The sequence below is a fragment of the Poromitra crassiceps genome (genome assembly GCF_964638095.1).
Source record: "Poromitra crassiceps genome assembly, chromosome: 10".
In the NCBI taxonomy this organism is placed as follows: domain Eukaryota; kingdom Metazoa; phylum Chordata; class Actinopteri; order Beryciformes; family Melamphaidae; genus Poromitra; species Poromitra crassiceps.
In genome coordinates this window covers 11,865,674-11,890,170 of record NC_139631.1, presented here as the reverse complement: position 1 = coordinate 11,890,170, position 24,497 = coordinate 11,865,674, and the positions used below count along the sequence as shown (strand labels likewise).

General features: G+C 43.1%; 1 protein-coding gene across 1 annotated transcript; it reads left to right on the top strand.

Annotated features, from left to right (window-relative positions):
- Nucleotides 1-192: 192 nt before the first annotated feature.
- Nucleotides 193-6,497, top strand: rmi1 (RMI1, RecQ mediated genome instability 1, homolog; the record flags this gene model as incomplete). Its single annotated transcript, XM_083645272.1, has 8 exons — nucleotides 193-354; nucleotides 1,166-1,276; nucleotides 1,364-1,513; nucleotides 2,275-2,345; nucleotides 2,787-2,910; nucleotides 3,268-3,352; nucleotides 4,004-4,238; nucleotides 4,530-6,497. The coding sequence occupies 8 exons, from the start codon at nucleotides 193-195 to the stop codon at nucleotides 5,908-5,910; spliced, it is 2,319 nt and encodes a 772-aa protein (XP_083501398.1). The 3' UTR covers nucleotides 5,911-6,497.
- Nucleotides 6,498-24,497: the final 18,000 nt, after the last annotated feature.

The following is a 24,497-nucleotide window of genomic DNA, read 5'->3' as shown; positions in this document are numbered from 1 at the left end:
ATGTCTAATGTCTATAATCTGGAGTTGCCTTATTAATGTTGAATAACAGAATAATCATTTTAGATAGCCGCAGCTGCAGAATAATCAACTACTGGAAGCTGGAGTTGTGCGCACCTCACATGGTAGTAGATAACAGCAGAGTAGAAAATAGCAAAAAGTGACCCAGGTTGAGATCACATATAGAGGAGGAGGATGGCCCCTGAGACCCAGGGAGTGGTGCGTGCCGCCCAGGCCTGGCTGCAGTCCTCCTGGCACATCCAGGTGCCCTTCACCTGGCTGGAGGCCTGCGTGCAGTGGCTCCAGGAGGAGGGAGGAGGAGCAGGCCGTCTGCCACAGCAGCAGATCAACCAACAGGTAGGAAGTCCGACTTTGTCTGCCTCTGCAGTTTCATGCAAAGCAATGTACATGCTGTACATAGCAGGTTGAACTGATACTGATTATTCTCAATGACACAGCAGCAGAATAATCAATGAGTCAGGAAGCCTGGTTTTGTGTATCTCTTCAGCATGTGAAAAGGGAAAGTATATCGCCCTACTTTGGCATTTACTTTAACTTTTATTTTGAAAGGAGAAGTAGTTGTCAACAGCCACTAAAAACTGGTTGGTGAGCTGTATACTATACAGTGGTTTCTTCATCATGGCGTCAATTAAATGGATACTTCCGGGAGGAAAATGCGCCATGTCCGAACAATCCGATCTCAACCACAGAACACTTTTGCACTTTTAAGATGAGGTGGAATGGGATGTTCGTTCGTAGCATGATTGTCCCACCAAATAATCTGCAGGAACTGTGTGACACTATTGAGTCAGTATGGACCAAGATCTCTGTAGAGCTTGTTGAATTCTGGCTGTTCTGATTCTGAAGGCTAAAGGGAAGTCTGACCTGGTACTAATAAGGTGGCACTGGCCACTGTAGATTTCATACACTTACTTAATTTATTGTATCATGAATTGATGTCCAAATCGGCCATTCATATATTATGGAAAGAAAAAAAAACTCATGTAATGTCACATAATCTTACAATTTAGGCATTTAACTGATAGTTCATTCATACCCAAGAATGACTGCAAAATAAGTGTAACAGTTGAAAAAAAATGCAGTCTAAAAACTTGTGTGCCTGATGGCATGGTGTAACAAATTTGAAACCACGCCATCATCATTTTAGGTTCTGGACCAGTGGCTGCTGACAGACCTGAGGGACCTGGACCACCCTGTTCTCCCTGATGGACTCTCCCAGGCCCAGAAGACTGAGCTCAGCGGCACCTTCTGTGTCCAGGTGGAGACATTACATATACAACATTGGAAGAATTTAATAGGCAGATACAAAGCAATATAATCAGAGGTCTCGCCTATTCTGTTTTAGGTTGACTCATTACTGGACATCAGCCAGCCGGCCTATGGTCAGCTGCAGAAATGGAGGGGCACAGACCGCACCAACGAGGAAGTGTCTGCCGTCACACAGGCCACCCAGAGGCCCTGGGAGGCCAAGCCAACTCGCATGCTTCTGCTGCAGGTCGGAGGCATTTATAAAGTAGAGCAAATTAGGAAATAACTAACTTTTTAACTAAATTTTAGTGCAATGCTGCAAGATTATGGCTAGAATGATAGCCCTGGTTATTTTTTGCTGTATTTGTTTACAATTGGTCTTGATCTCAGGAACACTTGTTATGGCTTTTTGGAATATATATATTTTAAACATCTTTTACTATTTTCAACTATAGTGGACATTGTGTTCTATTCTAGAGTGTTTCAATATTGCCTCTATGCCAATATTCTAAGATTCTGAACTTTGAAAGCTAAAATCCTGGTGTACAATTATAAGCAATTAGACTAGGCTTTTTGTCTCGGCTCCACTCTTCGCAGAGTTGAATCAGAGCTGTCAAGTACAGTCAGTGACGGCATGAGAGAGAGAGAGAGACAGCGGGGGAGGGAGTATATTCTTGGAATATAATACACAGACTGTATAATTTTCACCTGAAGTAATACACTTGCACACTGCCCCACAGGGTTACTCAAGTGCATAGTGCTGGTGTTACATTAGCCATTTGAGTCAGTTCCACAGTTCTTGGACTCCTTAACCCATTGATACCTGATGCAGCATTTGCGTGTATATCCCTCATTTGTGTGCGTATCCCTTTAAGACCGCGAACCGCGTTAACGCGCTTTGCGGTCTTAAAGTGCCGTTTTCTCTGTAATATATAATAAAGATATATAATAAAGAGAAACAATTGTGATCATTACACTGGTCAAGTAAACTGTCTATCTGTTGTACAGGTGACAGATGGAGTCCAGAGCTTGGAAGCCATGGAATATCAGCCTATCCCGGCACTCAGCACAGCTCTCAGGTGAAGGATCATTTTGTGGAATACTTAACTGCATCTTTTGGCTGCAACCTACTTTGAAAGGGGAACCTTGAAATGTAATATTTTAGTATTTTGTTTGTATCGCAGGTAACTAACTGTGCATTTAGTTTTAAAATAAAGATCGCTATCATCAAGCCACTTTTAGGGAAATGGGAAGACTCTTGTAATATTGTACTACTGTCCTATTTTGTTTTCACAAATGTTCTATAAGGTTTGCTTTTTTGAGTGGATATCATGTTGATGCTATTATTAACCAAAATAAATGTTAATAAACAAACTAATTTATGTCACTGCTATTTCATTGGCAGTTTTTCAAGCATTAACCACCTAAACGCCAGATTCTCTACTACCCTACAACTATGCATTTTCAAAATGATGCAATATGTAATGTGTCTTGTTTCTCCCTTAACCCCCTCTCTCCAGGCCTGGAGTGAAGCTGCAGTTGCAGGGGCAGATGGTTTGCAGGCTGGGTGTGCTGCTGTTGGGGCCGGCCAACATCAAGGTCCTGGGTGGAGAGGTGGAGGACTTGGTAGACAGGAACAATCAGGTAAACTATCGGTTTCTTAGATTTTTGCAGCCCTCTCAGTGAAGTCTCAATGCGTTTGTTTCAATTGGGGATGCAAAAGCAAACATAGAGCAATGCGTGTTTGTGTGCTCTACCCCTGTAATTTTAGGAACACTTGTGCAGATTTGGTGTAAATGTTATGTGCACCTAATCACTTGATGATACTGGTTTATAGTACACGCAACACTGCATGGAGGTGTATAGGACCAGTAATTGTTTTAATTAATGCATGTTTATACTGCACCCGAAGCAAGGATAAAGACCAGCATTTGTTATAGTGAATAATATCGTACAATAATGTATACCATAGGAAAAGTAATTTCTGTTCTTTCTAACCAGGGCAAGATGCTGTGTAGAGCACTGGGACTTCCTGAAGAGGAGCGGCAGCAGGAGGGGGGAGCGGTTCCACCTGCACCACATCAAGGTATATGGGGTATCCTATCCACGAGGGCTTGTGTAGCTTTGTTGGTACATCACATTCTGTAGTGGTTGTTGTGTCTCCTTTCTTAACACAGAAGATGAAATGCATGTCCTCCTTCCCTTGTTATGAACAGCACAATTGATTGCATGCATTTCTCCTCAGTGAAATATTGTAGTAATATCTCTGAGGATGTTCTTTATTATATTGGCTAGCATGCTTTCAATTCAAGTATATCACTGTGCAAATATGACAATACATATTGTGTGTGAGGGGTGGGGGTGAATCACAATATCAGCTATATTTTATTCTGCTGTACTAATCACAAATGAGACTGCTTGCCCATCACAATTTCACAAGCTCTCCATCCAAATTATATTATTACGACTTTATAATGGCATTTGTAGATTGTTGTTTACATTCTAGCAAGCTAATCCCATTGCTAGAAACATATGTGTCTCAAAAATAAAGAAATCTGCACAGTCAAACTTTCTTGTCATTTAACTTATATTTATTATATCACATCATGGACCTCATATCACCAATTGTATCGTGACATTAGCATATCGTCCCATTCCTACTTATTGGTCACATTGCTTGGCCAAAACTCTATTGAACACATTCATGTCTTTGTACCTGTTTTTGTTTTCTCCTTAGGGAACCAGGAAATGGAGGACATGGACCTAGATGACCAAGAGTTGTTGGCCAGCCTGGAAGCCCAGGAGGTGGAAGGGGTTCAGAGGGGGCATAGTGTGGAGACTGAGAGTGGCTATGGGACACTCAGTGAGGCCTCCACTCCATCGTCCAGACCCTCCTCTGTCAGAAGCCATGTCTCCACTGCCTCGTCCAGACCCTCCTCTGTCAGGAGCCATGTCTCCACTGCCTCGTCCAGGTGGGTGCTTGATATATGATACATTGACCATGTCTCTATTCTCGGACAAATATCCTTAAACGGGGATGAAACCCTTAACTCACTTCTTTGAGCTGTTACTCCATTTTTGTAACAATGTTATCAAGGTATTTTAATTAATGTCATTTAGTGCCATCCCATCACGTGAAACCTATAATCTAGCTTGCTAGCATAGCATAGTATTTCCATTGCCATGATGAACCAATAGACACTACTGAAATCATGGCTGATTTAGAAGCTATATTAACCCTTTCCAACATGATTGTCCTCCAGAAGTGAAGCCTCCACACCATCTTACAGAAGTGGGTCGATCCAAAGCAATAGAAGTGGTTCGGTCCAAGGTCACAGCTGGCGTAACGAGCTGGAGGACTCGGACCTTGTTGCCCCCTTATCTTCTACCCGCTTGACTCACCAAGACGTCACAGATCACAACATGGCAGATGAAGACTTTCCCGACGAAGACTTTGATGACCTCCCGCTTGATGAGTTGGACAGTGTCATTTTTCAGGAAAGTACAAACGTCACTCAACAGTCTGACAGCGGTCACAAACGCAACAACAGAATAACAGCAAATCCAAGCCGCTCTGACAGAACAACAAAACCGCAGACCGATCAGTTTGACAGAGAGTCACAACAGCAGACTTTGAATGGCTCTGGATTGCGGCTGGGCTCTGGCAACTCGAGGTTTACCGGGCAAGACGAAGAAAGAGACAATCAAAGCTGCTTTACTGCAGCTAGAGGGCAGTTAGCGGCAATGACTTCCAAACCCAACTTGCCCTCAGCATCACCCCCATCACACGATGGTGGCCATTTCCTAACTGATGATGAGGGGGATTTCATGGATGAAGAAGACATGGATTCCTGCTTTCTCAAAGAGATTGAAATGTACGGAGCGCAAACTGGGCTCCAGAACACACGCAATACAGCTCAGGAAACAGCCGGATCTTCGAAGGCTGTAGGGCAAGATAGACTCCATGCTAAAGAAGGCCTTAGATTGGAGAAGGTTTATCCAAGCCTTTGTCAGACCAATTCTAGACTTACCAGCCAGTCATCAAGAAGTGTAACGGATACATCTCCTAATGAGATGGTGCCTGCGTTTGAGAGTGCACACACCACACCTCAGGGGCCAAGTTACGCCTCTCGCGCTGCAGAATCGGATAGAACATCTGCTCAAAAAGAGCCACAGCGGGCCAGCGCTGCCCCCACTCTCGCCCTGACCTCCCCGCCGTTCACTTACCTGTGCCTCCTTCAAGAGGTGATCTCCAAACCACACGCCCGCACCACAGAGATCTGCGTCAAAGCCTTCATTGTCACTCTCTTGGGGAACCTGACCAGCACCAGCGGCGTTTGGCGCATCTGCGCCACCATATCGGACGGCACCGGCTACTTGGACGTGGAGCTGTCCGACGAGGTTTTGACGGGTCTGCTGGGGTTCTCGGTGGCAGAGAAGAAGGTTCTGAAGCGTGACCCGAGTCGGAGAGGTCAGGTGGACGCCGGGATGAAGAGGTGCCAGGAAGAGCTGGTGGACATGTGCTGCGTGATGACCATCGTGGTGGAGCCACACGAGAGGAAAGCTGTGGTGACCAGGGCAGAGCCTGTCACCGAGACAGTGCTTCAGGCCCTGGAGCAGAGGGCGAGAGACAGGAGAAAATAGAAATCGACGGGAGGTCAAGAAGGAAGAGAGTTCAAGGTAAGGGTCATGAGAATATTAGAAGCAGGGGAGGGATAACAATGTGCAAATAGGACAAGGGCATGGCACAGCAGCAGATGATGCACATCAGTTAGCCCATGTATAATGACCCTAAGGTATTTTCTGATTGGCCACTGACCTCTATTATCAGATATAATATGAGATCAGTGATCAACCTGCTCTTCTGCTCCGGTTTTGCAGAGCAGAATGTGTGAACTGCTTGTACGATGATCACCAAAGCAGCGTGTTTGCGATGCGCCCCATCTGCTACATGTGAAGAAAGTAACATTCTGTCATTTGTCAGTAAAGGATGTCATTCATCGTTCATATCAACGTATTTCTTTTCTCTTTAAAATGCACTTACCCTGTTCGAGCAAAGTAAACAAATTGAAACATTTACAACATACTATATATTGATGACGAATGAGTGTTCTGTTGGTGCCGGATGATCTTCTAAAGAAAGGAAAAATTAACCCAGAATGAAGAACCCAGAGTAGAGTATCCCTAGTTATGTTGAGGTGGAACATTTTGAACTATCTCTGCAGGAAAGAGTGAGGTATAAAAGAGGGGGAACGAGGGAATGATTTGAGATGAGAAAAGAGAGAGAGAGAGGCGGGGGGGGGGGGGGGGGGGGGGGGTGAGTCACTCGGGAGGGGGTCAAATTCTGATTGTTGTAATGAATTGCCAGCCTGTGCATTCATTCAATACATCCATTTCCCCCGATTGAAAAAATGATTGAATGTCCAAGGGCAGTGTGTGGGTCTTTAATAAACTCCCGCAGAAGAGAATGAGAGGAAAGGAAGATACAGGAGGAGAGGCCATGAGCTTAGATTATTTCCCTTCATTAAAGAGCTCATCTGTGTCTTGTCTGTGATGAATATATTCCTGACACAGCGGCACAGAGATAGTCTACCACAAATTTGATGTTTTGTCTGTACATACAGTATGTTGGAATATAACCGTTGCCAAGGTTTTACAATGTCTTTCACACACGTAATAAAACTTGCTTGAAATAAACGCTCGACCACTAATTTTACCTTTCCTGTTACTTACCGGTAGCTACTGTTTGTGTGGGGGGGGTGTATCTTTTCAAAAATTATGTTATTTTTCTCATTTTCTTCAAGCTTGTTCTCAACTTCAAACAAATCTGATGAGTTTCAGTTGGATTTAGGTCTGCAGAAGTGTTTTCTAACTTCTCTGTCTCCATCCACTTTGTGACTAAAGCTAAACTTTAGCGCAACATATTCTCGTTGCTGTCAGACTGACCGTCGTTCACCTTCTGGTGAATTGTTGAATCCCGAATCATTTGGTACAGCTGATGCCTGTTTGCTCTACTTGTCATCCAGAGGTCTGATGATCACAGCATAGACCCCCTCCCTCCTCTGACAGCAGGAACTGTATCTTATATAGGCTATTCATATGCAAATGAGCATGATGTAATCTGGTGACTTGTAACAACCTTTTTACCAGCCAATACCTACTGTCCTTGGCAACACTGACAGCGAGGGCCAATATATTGGACAGTTTCTTGACAGTTCATGGAAAACTTGGGGAAACTTTGGATTTATTGTACTCTGTAAATTGAAACAATTTTGTGAAGTATATAAATATACTTAAAGTAAAATTACTGATTAAAAAAATTACTCAAAAAAGTACAAGTACACAAAAAAGCTACTCAATTACAGTAATTTGAGTATATGTAATTAGTTACTTCCACCTCTGTATGTAAATACTAGGCATCTCGTGAGCTACACACACTCGATTCCTAGGCTTGCCCGCTGCACGGGCTCGCCCGCCCTGCAGCTCGCCGAGCTGGCCCTGCAGCTCGGCTGCTGCGTGGCCTCGCCTGCTCTATTGGCATGCACAGTGCACAATTGCTCAACTTCATATCACTGATGACATCACAATTGCTCAAGTGATCAGACATTGGGACATCATCAATGACATCACAATTGCTCGAGACACTGACAGAGCCCACTTACCATCACTGATGACATGCACGGAATCTACCGCTACACTACCCGGACGCCCATTTGTTAGATATCTTCTCTGCTATCACATTATTAGATGCCATTTTTAGGAGTAAGACTGTAGACTATGTACGTCTTTAGTCATACCTCAGGCTTTTTTCACTTTGATAATGAGCAAAGCACAGGCTAATAAAGGTGTCATATAGGGAATGTGTGTGCGTGTCTTGTGTGTGTGCATGCATGCGTGTGTGTGGTTGCATTCAAGGCACATGCATGTATCTTATTGCTATGCCACAGTGTGCACTTCAATTCAGATGGCTGGTCTCAGTTCATTAAGACCTAATCAGGTTGAACATCTAAATCAGGGCCCTGCTACGCATGTCGTTAGCCTGTTATGTGCTAATGAGCCCGCTACGATGGAGGGATGGGTGAGGAGAAGGAGACAGAGGAGGAGAGAGGCAACCCATAGGGAGAAAATATAGGGTAATAGACATGATAAAACAAGAAGGAAGTGCTGTAGCTAGCAGAAGCATATAAGGCAGTTGTATTGCAACCCACCCATCCTACGGTATATATTTGAGTGGTAATTAGGCTGATAGGTGTATCTGTGTTTAACTTTATGTTACTTGAGAGAGGGGTGAATAAAGCAGGGGAAATGGGTGGGGCTAAAGGAGGAAGATGGCAGAAGGGATGGTAAAGGTGAAAGCAAGACAGAATGATTGATTAGTTGATATGACCAACTGGTAAATATGACCATTCAAGGATTTGCTAGATCAATTGCTATCTGAATTTCTTGGTGTGACTTACTTTGACAATACGCACTTGCTGAAGGAAGGACAGAAACTCCTTAGATAATGTCACTTAACTAAAAGGTTTTGAATTTGTTTATTTGCACAAAGAAAATGGCGTAAAATACGACATGAAACTTAACACAAGATGATGCATTCCCTAATAACAACTCGGTATGATGCCCTGCTTTACTTGAGGGGGCACAACAATTGTAACGAATGGTAAGGTAATCATGAAGAAACAATGCATTCTCTAGTAACAACTCAGTATGATACCATACTCTAGGGGCACAAAATGGTAAGTACTGATGAGATAATCATGGAGAAATAATGCATTCACTAGTAACCAACCACTCAGTATGATGCTCGACTTTACTTGAAGGGGAACAACGGTAATAATGATGATCTAATCAGTAAATAATGATGCAATAGTAGCCACTCAGTATGATGCACTATGTTGCCGGAGACGAGACAAACATAGTGGCTAATGGGGGTAATAAGGAAGTAATTATTTGTTATTGTTTACATGCCATTAATAACTTATGGTAATCTAATCAGTCAGGGCTCAACTGTTTCTTATTTGGGTTCTAGGAGAAGAAGTATAGGGACAAATACAGACGACCCAAAAGACAACTTTCATACATGAATCCATTTCTGAAAGGTAAATGGTAGCCTGCCCTATACTAAGCCATGGCCTTCATTGCACTGTGGTTCCGGCAGCACATATGTGTGACGAAAACACACAAGTTTGCACACCTCAAAGACCAAAGCCATACGTACTGGCAAATGTTCAACCGGGCTAATAGCTTGCTATTTGCATAGCTTTCCATTTGCAATGTTATTTCCTTGATTATGTTAGTCTTCCGCTTCTCATCTCAGTCTGGAGAGGTAGTCAGAGAGACAAAAGCTTTTCATTCCCCTGTGAGTTTGGACGTACGAAGAGCATTGTGCTCATTTCTCTAATGCTCGTGCTACAGTGGCACTGTAAGGCTACCTCTCATGGTCATCACAAATATCCAGCTAAAACCTACACGAGCAATCCTGGCTAATAGCCTCCCGCTGTTAGCAGCTGTCATTCTCTTTGCCCTATTAGAGCTATTAATGAAAAATCCACTTATCTCTCTGCTAGGCCCGTACCAAGATGAGCAAATGGTCTCGCTCCATGGCAAAAACATACCTGTGTGTGTGTGTGTGTGTGTGTGTGTGTGTGTGTGTGTGTGTGTGTGTGTGTGTGTGTGTGCGTGCGTGCGTGCCTGCTGAGGATGTGAGTCATTAAAGGAATTGAAAAGGTATGAGGAAATTGGACTTAGGGAAGAATAAAGTACTTTCCTTTTGGTTCCACTTTCTTTTGGTTCATCTGGATGGAGCGGATGATCAACATGTTTTTGGTGAAGAAGGCAGATGGTGCAATCTTCCTTTTTCATTAGGCTATCAAATAGGGATGTTCATCAATTATCGAAAATCGATAATCGATCGTTAAGGATTGGAATCGATCCTGTGGCATTTGGATCGATTTTTTAATTATTAAAAAAAAAAAAAAAAATTTTTTTTTTTTTTTTGGACTAGGTTTGGGTGGAATTCGTTCCTCCTCGCCCCACTCCATTGCACAGCCGACTAACGTGAGGTGGAGCTTCATATAGTCTCTAGTTTTCTGGCTGGGCACGGGCCTTTGTGCCAACAAAACTGTTTTAAACATGAGAAATTCACACCGGCATGCGCCGGGGACAGCAGTGTTGGAGAGGAGACACATTGAAATAAAGAGTTCATTGAGGAGAACACGTTGTCTTTCGTATTTTCTGCCATAGGCATTCATTTTGTTAAAAAAAAAAAAAAAAAAAAAAAAAAAAAAAATGAAAATATTGAAAATTTTCTAAGTATTAATAAAATCGATAATCGATAATTGATCGTTAATTCTCACCGATTATCGATTTTGGAAAATTTTCAAAATGAACATCCCTACTATCAAACTTTGGACCTGTTTTCATGGCACAAAGTTTGATTAATATTTGCTGTCATGTTTAGTGTCTTTTTTCTTTCTGTCTTTTATTAGGGCCACTAAATGCAATATTTCAACATATAGATTTACTCTAATCAAAAAGTCAAAGTTCTGAAAAGTGTATGTAAATTCTGGAGACATGCAAGTATTACAAGAAACTTTCTCAAAGGCAATAAAATGGTAATTTGAAGCACATTGTCTGTACTTTTCTCTGATGTTATGACATAAAAATCCAAAAGCTGGTATGTGAGTAGTGGCAAGAAAAGGCTATAGTACTAACGATTTTATACAGTAGAAGAAATCCATGCAATTACACAGAGATAATTAATAAAGCCTTTAGCCGTTTATTGGTGGCTAACTACACTTAATGGAAAAGCCTATTCAAGCTCAGTGAGGCAGCTGAATGAGTGGAGACAGACTGATGACAAGCCCACAATGCAGCCAGGATCACCTGGCCTACCCCCTCCCCCCTCTCTCTCTCCCTCAGCCATCTCTTCATCAGCCTCTCCCCTCCATCTCCCTATCACGTTTTCCCCACATCCTAGTTTCATTTTCCACAAAGTCATTACCACCTTTGGAATATGTACAGGATGTAGCTACTTTAGAAAAGGGCGTTAAAAAGAAAAGAAAATGAACTATGAAGAGAGCCAAGTGAGTAAGTGATTTCTGTGACCAGGAAGAGAATGGCTCGCACTCCCCCCCCCCCTCTCTGTCCAATGAGACGAGGCGGCCTGACAAGCTGGCCATTAGGAATCTAATTTGACAAGCTGTGCAGAGCGTTTTCGCCGTGCCCTTACACCTCTTGAACATCTTGAAGCCTCGTTCTGTAGCCCTGGTTAATGATGAGAGAACAGGAAGGCTGCACAAGACTGCTGAGCGAAGGGAATGACAGCCATACATGATGTGAGTCAGTCAAGCCAGATGCTCATGGCTCGTAAACTGTCAGTGACTTCCTGTTAGTCTATGTGCTATATATTCATCAGGGGGACAATCGTAAGTTGATCTTTTGGAGAGCCGGTCACAGTTTTGGGTGATTGCATCGACGTCACACATGCCATTAGGGTGTTAATCTATTGCTGTGTGAACCTTTGTGTGTGTGTGTGTGTGTGTGTGTGTGTGTGTGTGTGCCTGCGTTTATCGGTAGAGTTAATGCCCTTAATACATGAGGCAGGATATGAAATAAAAGGTCACCATCAGGCAACCATTGGGACAAGAATGAAGGGAAATGAGATCCCCCTTGAAGAAATTAAGATGTGTGTGTGTGTGTGTGTGTGTGTGTGTGTGTGAGAGAGAGAGAGAGAGACACACTGAGTGAGACTGAGAGACAGAGAAAGAGTCCTTGTATGTATGTGAGTTTATTTTCTTTTTTATATATAGGCCTGTATATATATATATAGATATATATATATATATATATTGTCTGTGTCGTTGCCGTAGTGATGGGCAAAACAAGAATAAACCTACAGAAATGATGCTGTATCCCTCTGTATCCATTCCATCCTGCAGCACCTTGAGGCCAATTCTACTTATGCACGCATTTTGTTTATTGATTTTAGTTCTGCTTTTAATAATATAATTCCAGCTAGGCTGTGCGACTCCTTCAGATGGGCGTTAACAAGTCCATGTGTGATTGGATATTTGACTTTCTGACCAACAGGTCACAAGTGGTCAGAGTCAATAATAGGCTATCCAAGCCACTGCCCATTAGCATGGGTGCTCCCCAGGGTTGTGTTTTGTCCTCTTTACTTTATTTATTTTATACCAACGACTGCATCTCGCTTTCCCACTTAGTCAAAATATTTAAATTTGCAGATGACACCACCGTGACAGGTCTGATCTCCTGTAATGATGAAACAGCTTACAGAGCAGAAGTCTCCTCACTTGTCGAGTGGTGTGCCCAGAACAATTTAACCCTCAACATCTCCAAAACCAAGGAGATGATTGTGGATTTCCGCAAAAATAAAGCTGAACTCCAGCCTTTAATCATAAATGATCAGGCTGTTCAGGTGGAAAGTTTCAAATTCCTGGGGACCACGATTTCCTCTTCTCTTAAATGGAACGTCAATGTGAGCCTTATCGTAAAGAAAGCCCACCAACTAGGGATGTTCGATATTGGCTTTTTTACCGATATCCGATATCCGATAATGTCCAACTCTTAATTTCCGATATCAACCGATATCAACCGATACCGATATAAGCGGGCTTTTTTTCCACCAAAATTTCACGTAACAAGTTACATAATGTAGCTTAATGTAGCTGAAGAGTTTAATATATAATATGCATGTTGTGTTAAAGTTGTAAGTGTTAGAGAAGCGAGCTTGTGACCAGAAGGTCGTCGGTTCAATCCCTGGGACCGGCAGGATAAATCTGGGTGGGGAAAGTGAAAAGGCAGCGCTTGCCCCTCCCTCATTACCACCACTGAGGTGCCCTTGAGCAAGGCCCTTAACCCCAACCGCTCCAGTGGAGCTGCTCAGTGGCCAACAGATCAGACTGTGGTTGTACTGGTCAGCTTCCAGGTATGAATGTGTGTGTGAATGTGAACAGGGCACTCCTGAAAAAGAGAGCATTGCTCTCAGTGAGACTCCCCCTGTATTAAAAAAAATAAAAAATAAATAAATATCGGCATGAAAACCGATACCGATATTTTCCGATATCGATTTTTTATGCTAATATCGGCCGATAATATCGGTAGGCCGATAATATCGGACATCCCTACAACGTTTGTTCTTCCTGAGGCAACTCAGGAAATTCAAAGTCTCAAAGATAGGGATGTGTCACTTGATGAAGAAGCCCTACATGCCCTTGATGAAGAAGCACTACAAGAAGCCCTACAAGAAGCCCTACAACTGTGACTCACAATTGTAGGGCTTCTCTCCAGTGTGAATGCGTTGATGTGTTTTTAGGTTAGCTAACAGACTGAAGCTGCTCCCACATTGGACACAGTTGTAGGGCTTCTCTCCAGTGTGAATGCGTTGATGTGTTTTTAGGGAAACTAACTGACTGAAGCTGCTCCCACATTGGTCACAGTTGTATGGCTTTTCTCCAGTGTGAATGCGTTGATGTGTTTTTAGGTTACATAACAGACTGAACCTGCTTCCACATTGGTCACAGTTGTAGGGCTTATCTTTGGTGTGAATGTGTTGATGTCTTTTTAGGGTACCTAACTGACTGAAAGATGTACCACTCTCTCCTGAGTGAACTATCTGATGTTGCTTTAAGAGGTGCAGCTTTGTGAATGCTTTGTCACACTGCTGACAACGGTGACGTTTGGGTCCGTTGGTGTCTCTCTGTTTCCGTAGAGAAAGATATAAAGAAAGAATCAGGACAGAGGCAAAGTAAGTGTGTGTGTGTGTGTGTGTGTGTGTGTGTGTGTGTGTGTGTGTGTGTGTGTGTGTGTGCGTGTGCGTGTGCGTGTGCGTGTGCGTGTGCGCGTGTGCGTGTGCGTGCGTGTGTGTGTGTGTGTGTACTCTCTGAAGAGTTTGCCTGAGGGAATTACCCACAGTTCATAGCGTGGTCCTTCTTCTAGAAGCTAGCTTAGCAAAACTGGATGCCTTGCGGCACATTGCTGCCTCTCACAGGTCGGGAATATTACTGTTCATAATATGACTAGAGCCGGCCCTGAAGTCAGTCAAACTTCAGGGATATCAATCTGTCCATTTAGGAACGTTGATTTTGAACTTAAATGTTTCTTATAATCCTTTGTCTTCTTTGCAGGGGCATTGGCGTCACTAGATCTTCACTCATTCTCATTTTTTACTGGAAGGTAGACATGACAAAAATGTCATGGTAATCTATTCAAATTGGTGTTCTTGTATATAGGCTAGTGCTACACACATTGTTTTGCTAGATTAACCAGAAATATTTTAAAACAGTTTGAAGGCCAATATTTCCTATCCCCTCAGCTGTGCCATTCGGCGCGCGGGACAGTATTTTCAGCAGGGGGGCCTGGGGGCTGCCTTTGATACGTGCACGTGCGTGACAGCATACATGATACACGGATCGATTGGAGTTATTATTGATTCCGATCTCAACTTTAACTCCCACATTAAGTCAATTAGAAAATCTGCTTTTTATCATCTTAAAAATATAGCAAGAATTAGGGGATACATGTCCAGACAGGATCTAGAAAAACTAATTCACGCCTTCATTTATAGTAGGTTAGACTACTGCAATAGCCTTTTTTCTGGTCTCTCCAAAAAAGAACTTAGGCAACTTCAACTCATTCAGAATGCTGCTGCTAGAGTACTAACGAAGACTAAGAAAGCTGATCATATCACTCCAGTTCTTAAGTCCTTACATTGGTTGCCAGTGTGTCAGAGAATAGATTTTAAAATACTGTTATTAGTCTATAAATCACTCAATGGCCTAGGCCCAAAATACATAGCTGAATTGCTCCCACGCTACGAACCATCTAGAACTCTTAGGTCAACAGGGTCCAGCTTATTAACTGTCCCTAGGATCAAATCAAATCACGGGAAGGCTGCATTTACCCACTATGCTTCTGCTAGCTGGAACAAATTGCCTGAAGACCTCAGATCTGCCCCAACCTTACTTACTTTTAAAAATAGACTAAAGACTTTTATGTTTACCGTCGCCTTTAACTGCTGACAGCTACTATGCAAACCCAATGAGTCCTCTATAAGTTTTAGCTCTTTCTGCAACTGCTGCGCCTGCTGCCTATTGCACTTTTTTATACTCTTTTTTTTTTTAAGTTTTGTTGTGATGCTTTTAAATGTCCATTTTATTTCTTCTTTTGGTTTATTTTCCTGTAATACACTTTTTATACTCTTTTTTTTAAGTTTTGTTGTGATGCTTTTAAATGTCCGTTTTACTCTCTTCTTTTATTTTATTTTCCTGTCAACCATTTTATGTGAAGCACTTTGAATTGCCTCTGTGTATGAAATGTGCTATACAAATAAACTTGACTTGACTTGACTTGACGGAGCCAGCCCCAGGGGAGCACAGGGAGAACATGCAAACTCCACACAGAAAGGCCCTTCATGACGACCCCATTTAGTTGTTGCACTTACTGTAGCCTATTAACTTTTGCACCATTATTGAATGATGATTTTAGAGACTCAATTGCACTGAAATATTGGTATGTCACCCCCTTTAAGTGAATTAAATGAGTGGAAGCATTACTAAATGCATTTGAATATGAAAAATATAAATGTTGGCATAATAAACTTTGATTACAGTCTATGTTGTCATTTTAATCAAAATGGTATAATTTGGAGTGATGGGGTTACAAATAGGCTACTGGTGGAAGTGCACGGTCACAATCTGGCCCTCTGCTAGCGAGGACATTTTTCGTGGGCCCTCTCTATCATCAAAGTCCCTGCATTACATCATACACAACTCTCCTAAGTGTATTCATACTATTCAGTTCCATCACCACACGGCCATCTTGGTAGAAAAATATCAGGTGATTGTAATAAATTAACTGGTGACCTGTCACCTGTGATGACCTCATGCTGGCTGAATCCACTGCCTCTGCACATATTCACGAACATACTCATCAAAGCAACAGGCAGTGCATCCATCTGTTTCATTTCACAGTCACATCTGGAGTAGAACAGTTTGAACAAAACAGCTGTCAGTTACAACAGTAGAACATGTTCCTGTGTGGACAAAATTGTCAGACTAAACTCCGGCTGGCACCCCAAAAACCTACAATCCACTACAGAAAATTTTACATTATTCATGTTTCTTTATTAACTGGCCCCCCTGGCCTCAAGTGGCCCCCGGGCAAAGTAAGTTGAGTATCCCTGCTGTACACTATTCTTGAACAAGAGTATTCCCCCCACCACCCACATAGCAATAACTGCAAAAAATATGAAATACATTTTAGAGAGAACATTATTCTTTTTTGTACCTAGAAATTTGGAGACATTAACAAAAGGACTCTAAACAAAGTGTTCATCTGTTAAATTTATGCTCGTTATCTGACTAAGTAACCTCATAGAGTGAATTATTCATATCCGTTCTCAAAGAATCATTGTCCAAATACATTTGGAGGTAATTTGGTCTCAACAGATTTGTCTGTTGTCCCAAACCTGTCTCCATGTCCTCGCCTTACATTACATTTCTGGGAAAATAGATGCCAGACTAATGGTGAAACCTGGTGTTAATACTAATATTAATACTGAGATAATGCATTTACAAAATTACAATGAAAACTACGTTGAGGTGCGTGCTATAGGAATTAGGCAAACTGAAAACTGAACCAGATATTCTGAGCTACTCTCTTATTAAAAGTTTCTCATGAAGACCTTCTCCCATAAGTTCTCCAGCAGGGCCGGATCTACCATTATGGGCAACCTGGGCAGGTGCCCAGGGGCCCTCAGTATATGAGTATACTGAGTATTCTCCTTTTCTTTTTGTCGGGCTCCACAGAACTATGACACAGATCTAAGACCAATCAGAATAAAATAAAAATAGTTTCCAAGAAGATTAAGTCGTATAATTGAGTGTCATTGGATCATGGCTGTGGGCAAGTGGTCACTGGTCAGCCATTAATTTTTCCATAGACATTTTGTAAAATGCTTATAAAAATGTACTTGGTCAAACAAAGCAATTCATTTATATTTAGAATCAGGAGAGACCATATCACATTTTACTCTGAAAAAAATAATCTTTCTCCTTCTTGTGTCCGAGTGTAATGTTCAGGGGGTAGGGGGGGTAGGGGGTGGTCCCCTGGGAGCTTCAGTGCCCAGGGGCACAACATGTTGTTGTCAGTATTGGACAACAACATGTTGTTTACTGGAAGTTTGTTTGTTGTGTTCTTCCAACTTGTGGTCATCTCAGCTTTACTTATCAGTGATAGCAGCAGCTACAGTATAAACAAGGCAGAGACCGAGAGGCTGTAGAGTGTACCCAGCACATAGTGTGCCACCGGAGGGTTCTCTTATATTCTCTCTCTCTCACACACACACACACACACACACACACACACACACACAGCTGCGCTAAATAAGCTGCACTGTGGAAGAGCAAGGTTATGTTGCCTGCAGAGGCAACATTATACAAACATAATCAGAATTAGTAGCTCATTTATGCGCGCGCACACACACACACACACACACACACAGACACACACACACACACACACACACACACACACTCACACACACGGTCATGAGAAACAGAGTCTGGGATATCTGTGGGGACATGATCAAGTCTTATAAATGGAGCTGGTCAGAATTGGAGCAGCTGGCTGCTAACTGTTTCTCATCATTAGAATGCATTATCACACCCTTGCAAATGTCTTGCACCATGTTTGTTTCTGATGAATCTTACCCAGTGGATGATTTATATGCAAACTTAAGAGGGAGGTAGTGGGCAGGTAGTTCTGCTCATTTCCCCTTTAAACCACTAATTAACGAGGAGAATGCAGATTACCCCCCCCCCCCCTGATTTCCCCCCATTTTCTCCCCAATTGTACTTGGCCAATTTCCCCCTGCTGCCCCGGTCGCTGCTCCACCCTCTGCCGATCTGGGGAGAGCCAAGACTAGCTTAATATTTGTGGTTAATCACCTCTGCTTGAATCAACAAGCTTATTTGACCAAAAGGTTGTGTCTTTGACCCTTAAGGTCCCAAGCAAAATGTTCCATCTTGATTTCCACCTGCATGGACAAAATCACACATCCATCTATCAAAACTGTTAACTGTATGCTCTCTAGCATATTAAGTTTCAGTTTGTTTAGGCTTGCAAACCCTTTAAAAACTCAATATTTAGCAGAGATGTGTAAGTCTGACTCTGAACCCTGTTTATTTGCATTCTTGTTGTATGCTCTTGCAACCCACTTAGTGTCATCTCACAGTCCCGCGGGGTGTACTGAACCTCATGTTGAATACTGCTGCTCTCAACCCACTCCATTCAATCATCTTTGGAGAAAAATGAGATGCCACTTTACTCTGAAGTCCAATTTGATGTGGATGGGGCAGAGGAGCGTACAGGGAGGATGAGAACACTGTATAACAAACCCTTGAAATGGGCCTGATGGACGGTTCGGCTCGCAAGATGCAGCCCGCCATCGCGGGAAGTTCCTAATGCATCCTCAAGAGCCCTCCACCTGCTCCGCTACTTCGGTCACCATGGAGATCATAGTGATTCAGCGGACGATATAGGGTTAAAGAAGTAGGCTATGCATTCAGCCGAGCATGAAGAGCAGCAAAACACGTAAACACTTGTTGGATTCCGGGAACAACCGGCTGCGTCGAAGAGACGGGCGAGACATGTGATGCTTTGATATGCTTTTAAAACTCCCATCCTCATCTGCTCGTCCACTCAGGCAAAAGGTTGGAGCCATCTCTCCTATAGGTGCTTCTCTCGAGGTGTATTTGCGGAGAGGGAAAGTAAATGGAATCAAAATTGATGGAGGGAAGGATGGAAGGGCTCATGGAAGGATGGTATAAATGTAAAGACTGAATAAAGATTCAGAATTAATAAGGAACTAAACAGTACTTGATATTCATCAGACCCCTGCCGCCATTAGGAGAGAGGCAGGTCCTCCAAATAGGAGTAATGAGGTGTTTGGAACTCAGCCAGGTCACATAAAAGGGGATAGAAGGAAAAGAGAGAGAGAGAGAGAGAGAGAGAGGCAGGGAAGAGGAAAAAGCGTGTGAGGAAAAAGAAAGAGACCCTGATGAAGGGGACAAGCGAATAGACCCTTTTCAGGAGGGCCATTTTGTGTCGAAAAGGCAGTGTAAACACAGCTGCAACTAAGCAAAACACTAATGAGGGTTTACAACTTCCAATCATGGAATTTGGAAACCCTCATTAGTGTTTTGCTGGCACCTATATTTACCCAGCCTTTTCGACACAAAATGGCCCCCGTGAAAAGGGTCTATTCAACGCCTTGGTCTAATTAAAGGATAAGTTCACCCAAAAATGAAAATTCAGTCATTATCTATTCACCCGCAGGCCGATGGAAGGGTGCAGTTTTTTAGTCCACAAAACATTTGTGGGGGTTCACAGCAAAACACCACTGCAGAAATCTCCTAAACCAGAGATTTTCAAAGTGGGAGGCGGGCTCCAAACAGTTTCAGGGGAGGTTCAGTGAATGGAAGTGGGAAACAAACAAACATTACATTAATTATTACATTAGTTATCAAAAGATCACATAGAATAGCCATTTGGTGAAAGGCTATACTTCAGAGATACAGTATAGTATTGGAGAATTCCCCCCCCCACACACACTTTCCCAGAGTCAGAAACAAATAAATGCCTTCAGACAGACCCTTTTTATAGTCTGAAGCTATCTTCTTGTCTATCAAATAATTATTGAGGTCAAATAATATAATCGTGATCCCATAGGCATCCAGGAATTTAGCGAAACTATGGTAAGCAAGTAAGGGGGGGGGGGGGGGGGGGCTTTGACCCCAAGCTTTGTCTGAGGGGAGGCCCACAGCCTCAGACTTTGAAAACCACTGTCCTAAACAATGAAGTCGATGATGACCAAACGTAAAAATAAATAAAAAAGAGAATACTGCTCACCTGGCGTAATCCAAGTCTCTACAAGCCTGAGATGCCAAGTTGACTTGAAAAGACATAATTTACACATTGTGTGTGTTTTTACGGGGTACGGTGGCACAGTCGGTAGCGCTGTCGCCTCACAGCTAGAAGGTCCTGAGTTCGATTCTCGCCTGGGACGCTGTGGCCGCTGGAGTTGTGACCCCCCCATATCTTCAGTGCCTACTGCCCAGGTGGGCTATCTCGTCGAAAGGGCCTTTCTGTGTGGAGTTTGCATGTTCTCCCCGTACCCCCCAGGGGGTTCCTCCGTACATAACCCCCCACTAAAAACATAAGATCACACAAAAACAGAAGATCGTCATCCGACCAGTGACGACAACATCTGAAGTTGGTCCAATGATGGTCCAATGATGGTCCCCGGGCGCTGGAAAGAAAAAGCGACCACTGCTCCTGGCCTGCCCCCCGGAGGAAAGGACAAGCCTGGATGGGTCAAATGCAGAGGACATATTTCACCGGCCACTGTCAGCATGAGTGTGTGTTGTGGCCGCATGCATGTGTTGTAGTGTTCGTGTGACAATAAAGACGGGCTTCCGTCTGAAATCGTGTTTTTTTTTTTTTTAGCTGAAATCTTCACAGCCAGGTGCTCCAAGATGGTGAGGTCTGCACCTCACCTTCTTACTGTAGCCTACTACATTGAAGGTTTTCGGCTGAAAACAGGGTGTGCGGAGACTTGGATTGTGCCAGGTGAGCAGTATAGAAGCATTTCTCTTTTTAACGTTTAAAAGTTGGTCACATCCCCTTCAAATGTTTATGAGACATCTGCAGCGGTGTTTTGCTGCGAAACTCCACAAATGTTTTTGTGGACCGGTGAATTTATCCTTTCAAGTTGTTGTTCTTTTACTATGTGTTGCTGGAGCTTCTGACCTCTTCTCCATGTCCCTTGGAAGTAGGTGAAGTTGTGCCAGAAACCACTACTCTGCCTCCAGGAAAAAGAAATCAAGCACGAATGTGAGAGAGGGAGTGAGAGAGAGAGAGAGAGCACAAGGTGGAAAGATTCAAAATAGAGGGGAGAGCAAAAAAACACAAACATTTACAATTGCCTCTATACGCAGAAGTGTGTGTGCAGAATACATTTGAAACACTCAGGTGTTCAAAGAGGGGTAAACAGGGAGAGCCTGAGGGGAGAGGTATACGGGTGGAGTGTGGGTGATAAGATGAAGAAAGAGTGGAGCGGGAGAGAGAGATGGAGATGGAGAGAGAGAGAGAGAGAGAGAGAGGTGTGAATCGCACACTGCTGCTCTGATCCCAGCATGTGTCCATCTCTGTCCCAGATAGACCCCCTGCCTCGCCTCCAGGGAACGCGCGCACGTGTGTGTGTGTGTGTGTGTGAGAGAGAGAGAGAGAGAGAGGGGAAGAGAGAAAGAACATGTGTGGGTCAGCAAGTGTATGTATGCAAGTGTGTAGTTTTGGTGCATGCTTGTGTGTGTGTGTGTGTGTGTGTGTGTGTGTGTGTGTGTGTGTGTGTGTGTGTGTGTGTGCGTGCGTGCGCGCACACACACTCTCGCAGTAGGGATGAAAGCACATGGGATGAAGGGCACATCCGACTACACACATTCATCAGTGATCAAACTGTATAGCGAGCGCCGTGGAGGTTTTCTCAGAAGCTACCAGGAAGGTGCATGGGGAAGAGGGGCTGCATTATTTCTCAGAAAGAACAACTGGAAGCACTTTTGACCCCATAATCACCCTGTACCTCGATCTATACAACAACGCCCTTTGCTTCTGCCTAAAATAAAATAAAATGTAATAAAATGATAATGTTGAAAAAAGAGGACTCCCGCACACTGACTACCACTTCAAGGCTTTTAATATAATTGCTGCAACGTTTCGGTCACACGACCTTCATCTGGCATATGGTATGACAAAACACTGGAACCTGTTTAAGTAGGAACCAGGACAAGAACAATTATCCAATGGGAGCAAGGCAATCATGTCAAGACCCATGGAGCAAATCAGTGCAAATAACAACTGCAGGTGTCATCCAATTACAATTACAGTATTGAAGGAATAGTCTACAACAGACCCTGGAATAAATAGAAAAAGTAGGCTATATGAAAACAATAATAATTATATAACTCAAAGCATGACATTCAGAAGGAGTTCATCATTTAGGCCTTTTGGCGATAAGGTTTATAAATGAAAAATCCAAAAGGCTTCTCTTCTTTTCAGTAGAAGGTCATGATCCCCACCCCTAGGTGTATATTCAATTTTGCAGATACATGTAGGCCTATGTCTCATGTAAAATACAATATGAACAAACAGCATAGTCCCCCAATGCGCTAATTACTTGTGTGGGTAATATTCTGATGAGAAACGTGCCTCTTGACTATGCACCGCAATTAATGTGCCCTCTACCTCCATCCATCTGCATACATTTGTCAGGGATTCTCCTTTTTAATTTCTCACCTGGCGCAAAGACACGTCCACGCAATTATGTGTCAATGAGCAAGTAAAGCATCAATTAAGGTTTGTTAAGCAGGGGGCATATCATGGAGAACACTGATTAGGCACAAACCTCACACACCAGTGTTTAATGTGTAGCTTAGTGTTTAATGTGTAGCTTGATGTGTTTGTCAATAGGTTGATTATCTGTTTGGACAAAGAGGGTGTAAACATATTTAATCAATCAATTAATCAATCAATCAATCTGTCTGTCTGCATCTATCTATCTATCTATCTATCTATCTATCTATCTATCTATCTATCTATCTATCTATCTATCTATCTATCTAATGTTCATCTAGGCTGCATATATCTATTTTAGTTTTTGACAGCCTGATTGTCTCTTGCCAGGATTGCACAGAAAAAGGAGAAAATATAGAATCATTTTTCCTTTTTTGTCACTCTACTTTTCTTGCATTTTCTTACGCTTGCAGCACTATAATCAACATTTCCGCTGATTTTTCAATCCCTCGCTCCATCTCCAGTCCATCCTCCCCGCCCAGCTGCCCCGGCCCTTTTTCAACCTTTTTCCGCATCCTTACCGTCTCTTGCTGTTGTAATCAGCATTCCAAGTACCTCTGTGAATCCTCCATAACCCCTGTTTCAATCATTCAAGCCCTCTCTCTATATATATTCTATCCTCCTCCTCCAGCCACCTCTATATGTTTCTCCATTCTTGGTGACGTTCCTCCCCTTGTCCCAGAGGCCTCCCTCGCTCCTGCACCCTGTGTGTGTGTGTGTGTGTTCTTTGGAGTGCTGGTGGATGACAGCTCCATCTCCGTCTTTCAGCTTCTCTCTCCTCCTCTCCATCCCCCTCTCCTTCTGTTGGAGTGGTGCTACATGGCCATCCAATATCCACCACCCTCCACCCCCCTAATATTCACGCTCATCAACCCCCCCCGGCTTCGCCATTTCTTTCATTTTCTCTTTTCCGTGTTTCCAGAGAAAGCAGCAGTGTTGTCTTGGTGTCCTCGTGAAAATCAATCAATCAATCAATCAATCAATCAATCAATCAATCAATCAATCAGTCAGTCAATCAATCAATCAATCAATCACAATTTGGGATGTTTTCCTGCTGTTGCGCTGATCTGTGCCTGGGACGCACTGGTTTAGATCATTGTTCACCCCGCACAGTTCCAGCAATATGAAAGGCACACCCAAGAGGGTGGTAGCACGGCATGTTTGATGATATTTCAAAGTTCAGACATGTTATTGCCAGATTAAAGGATAAGTTCACCCAAACATGAAAATTCAGTCATTGTCTACTCACCCCCATGCCGGTGGAGGGTTGGGGTTTAGTTTTTCAGTCTACAAAACATTTGTGGAGCAAACCCGGCAGTATTATGCCATACTGCTCGTCTGGCATAATCCAAGTCTCCAGAAGCCCCGAGATGCCAAGTTGACTTGACAAGACGTCATTTACACCCTCAGCTCACGGCTACTGTGAAGATTTCAGCTAAAAATCGCCCAGTCAGAAGGGAAAAAGAACTAGAACGACTGCACTGTGGATATCTGCCTCAGCCAAAAAAGAGCAGTCGACATCCATGTCTGTCCAGACTTTGACGTTTGAGCCAATGTGAAGAAATTCTGCGAAGGTGTTACTGAGATATGGCGTTACCGAGCTTGAAAATTGCATTCGTGAGGTTACAGTGACCTTGACCTTTGTCCTTTGGCCACCAAAATCGAATTAGTTCATCCTTCAGTCCAAGTCGATGTTTGAGCCAAATTGGAAGAAATTCCGTCAAGGCATTCCTGAGATATCATGTTAAAGAGCTTGGAAATGGCGTTTGTGAGGGCAGAGTGACCTTGAACTTTGACCT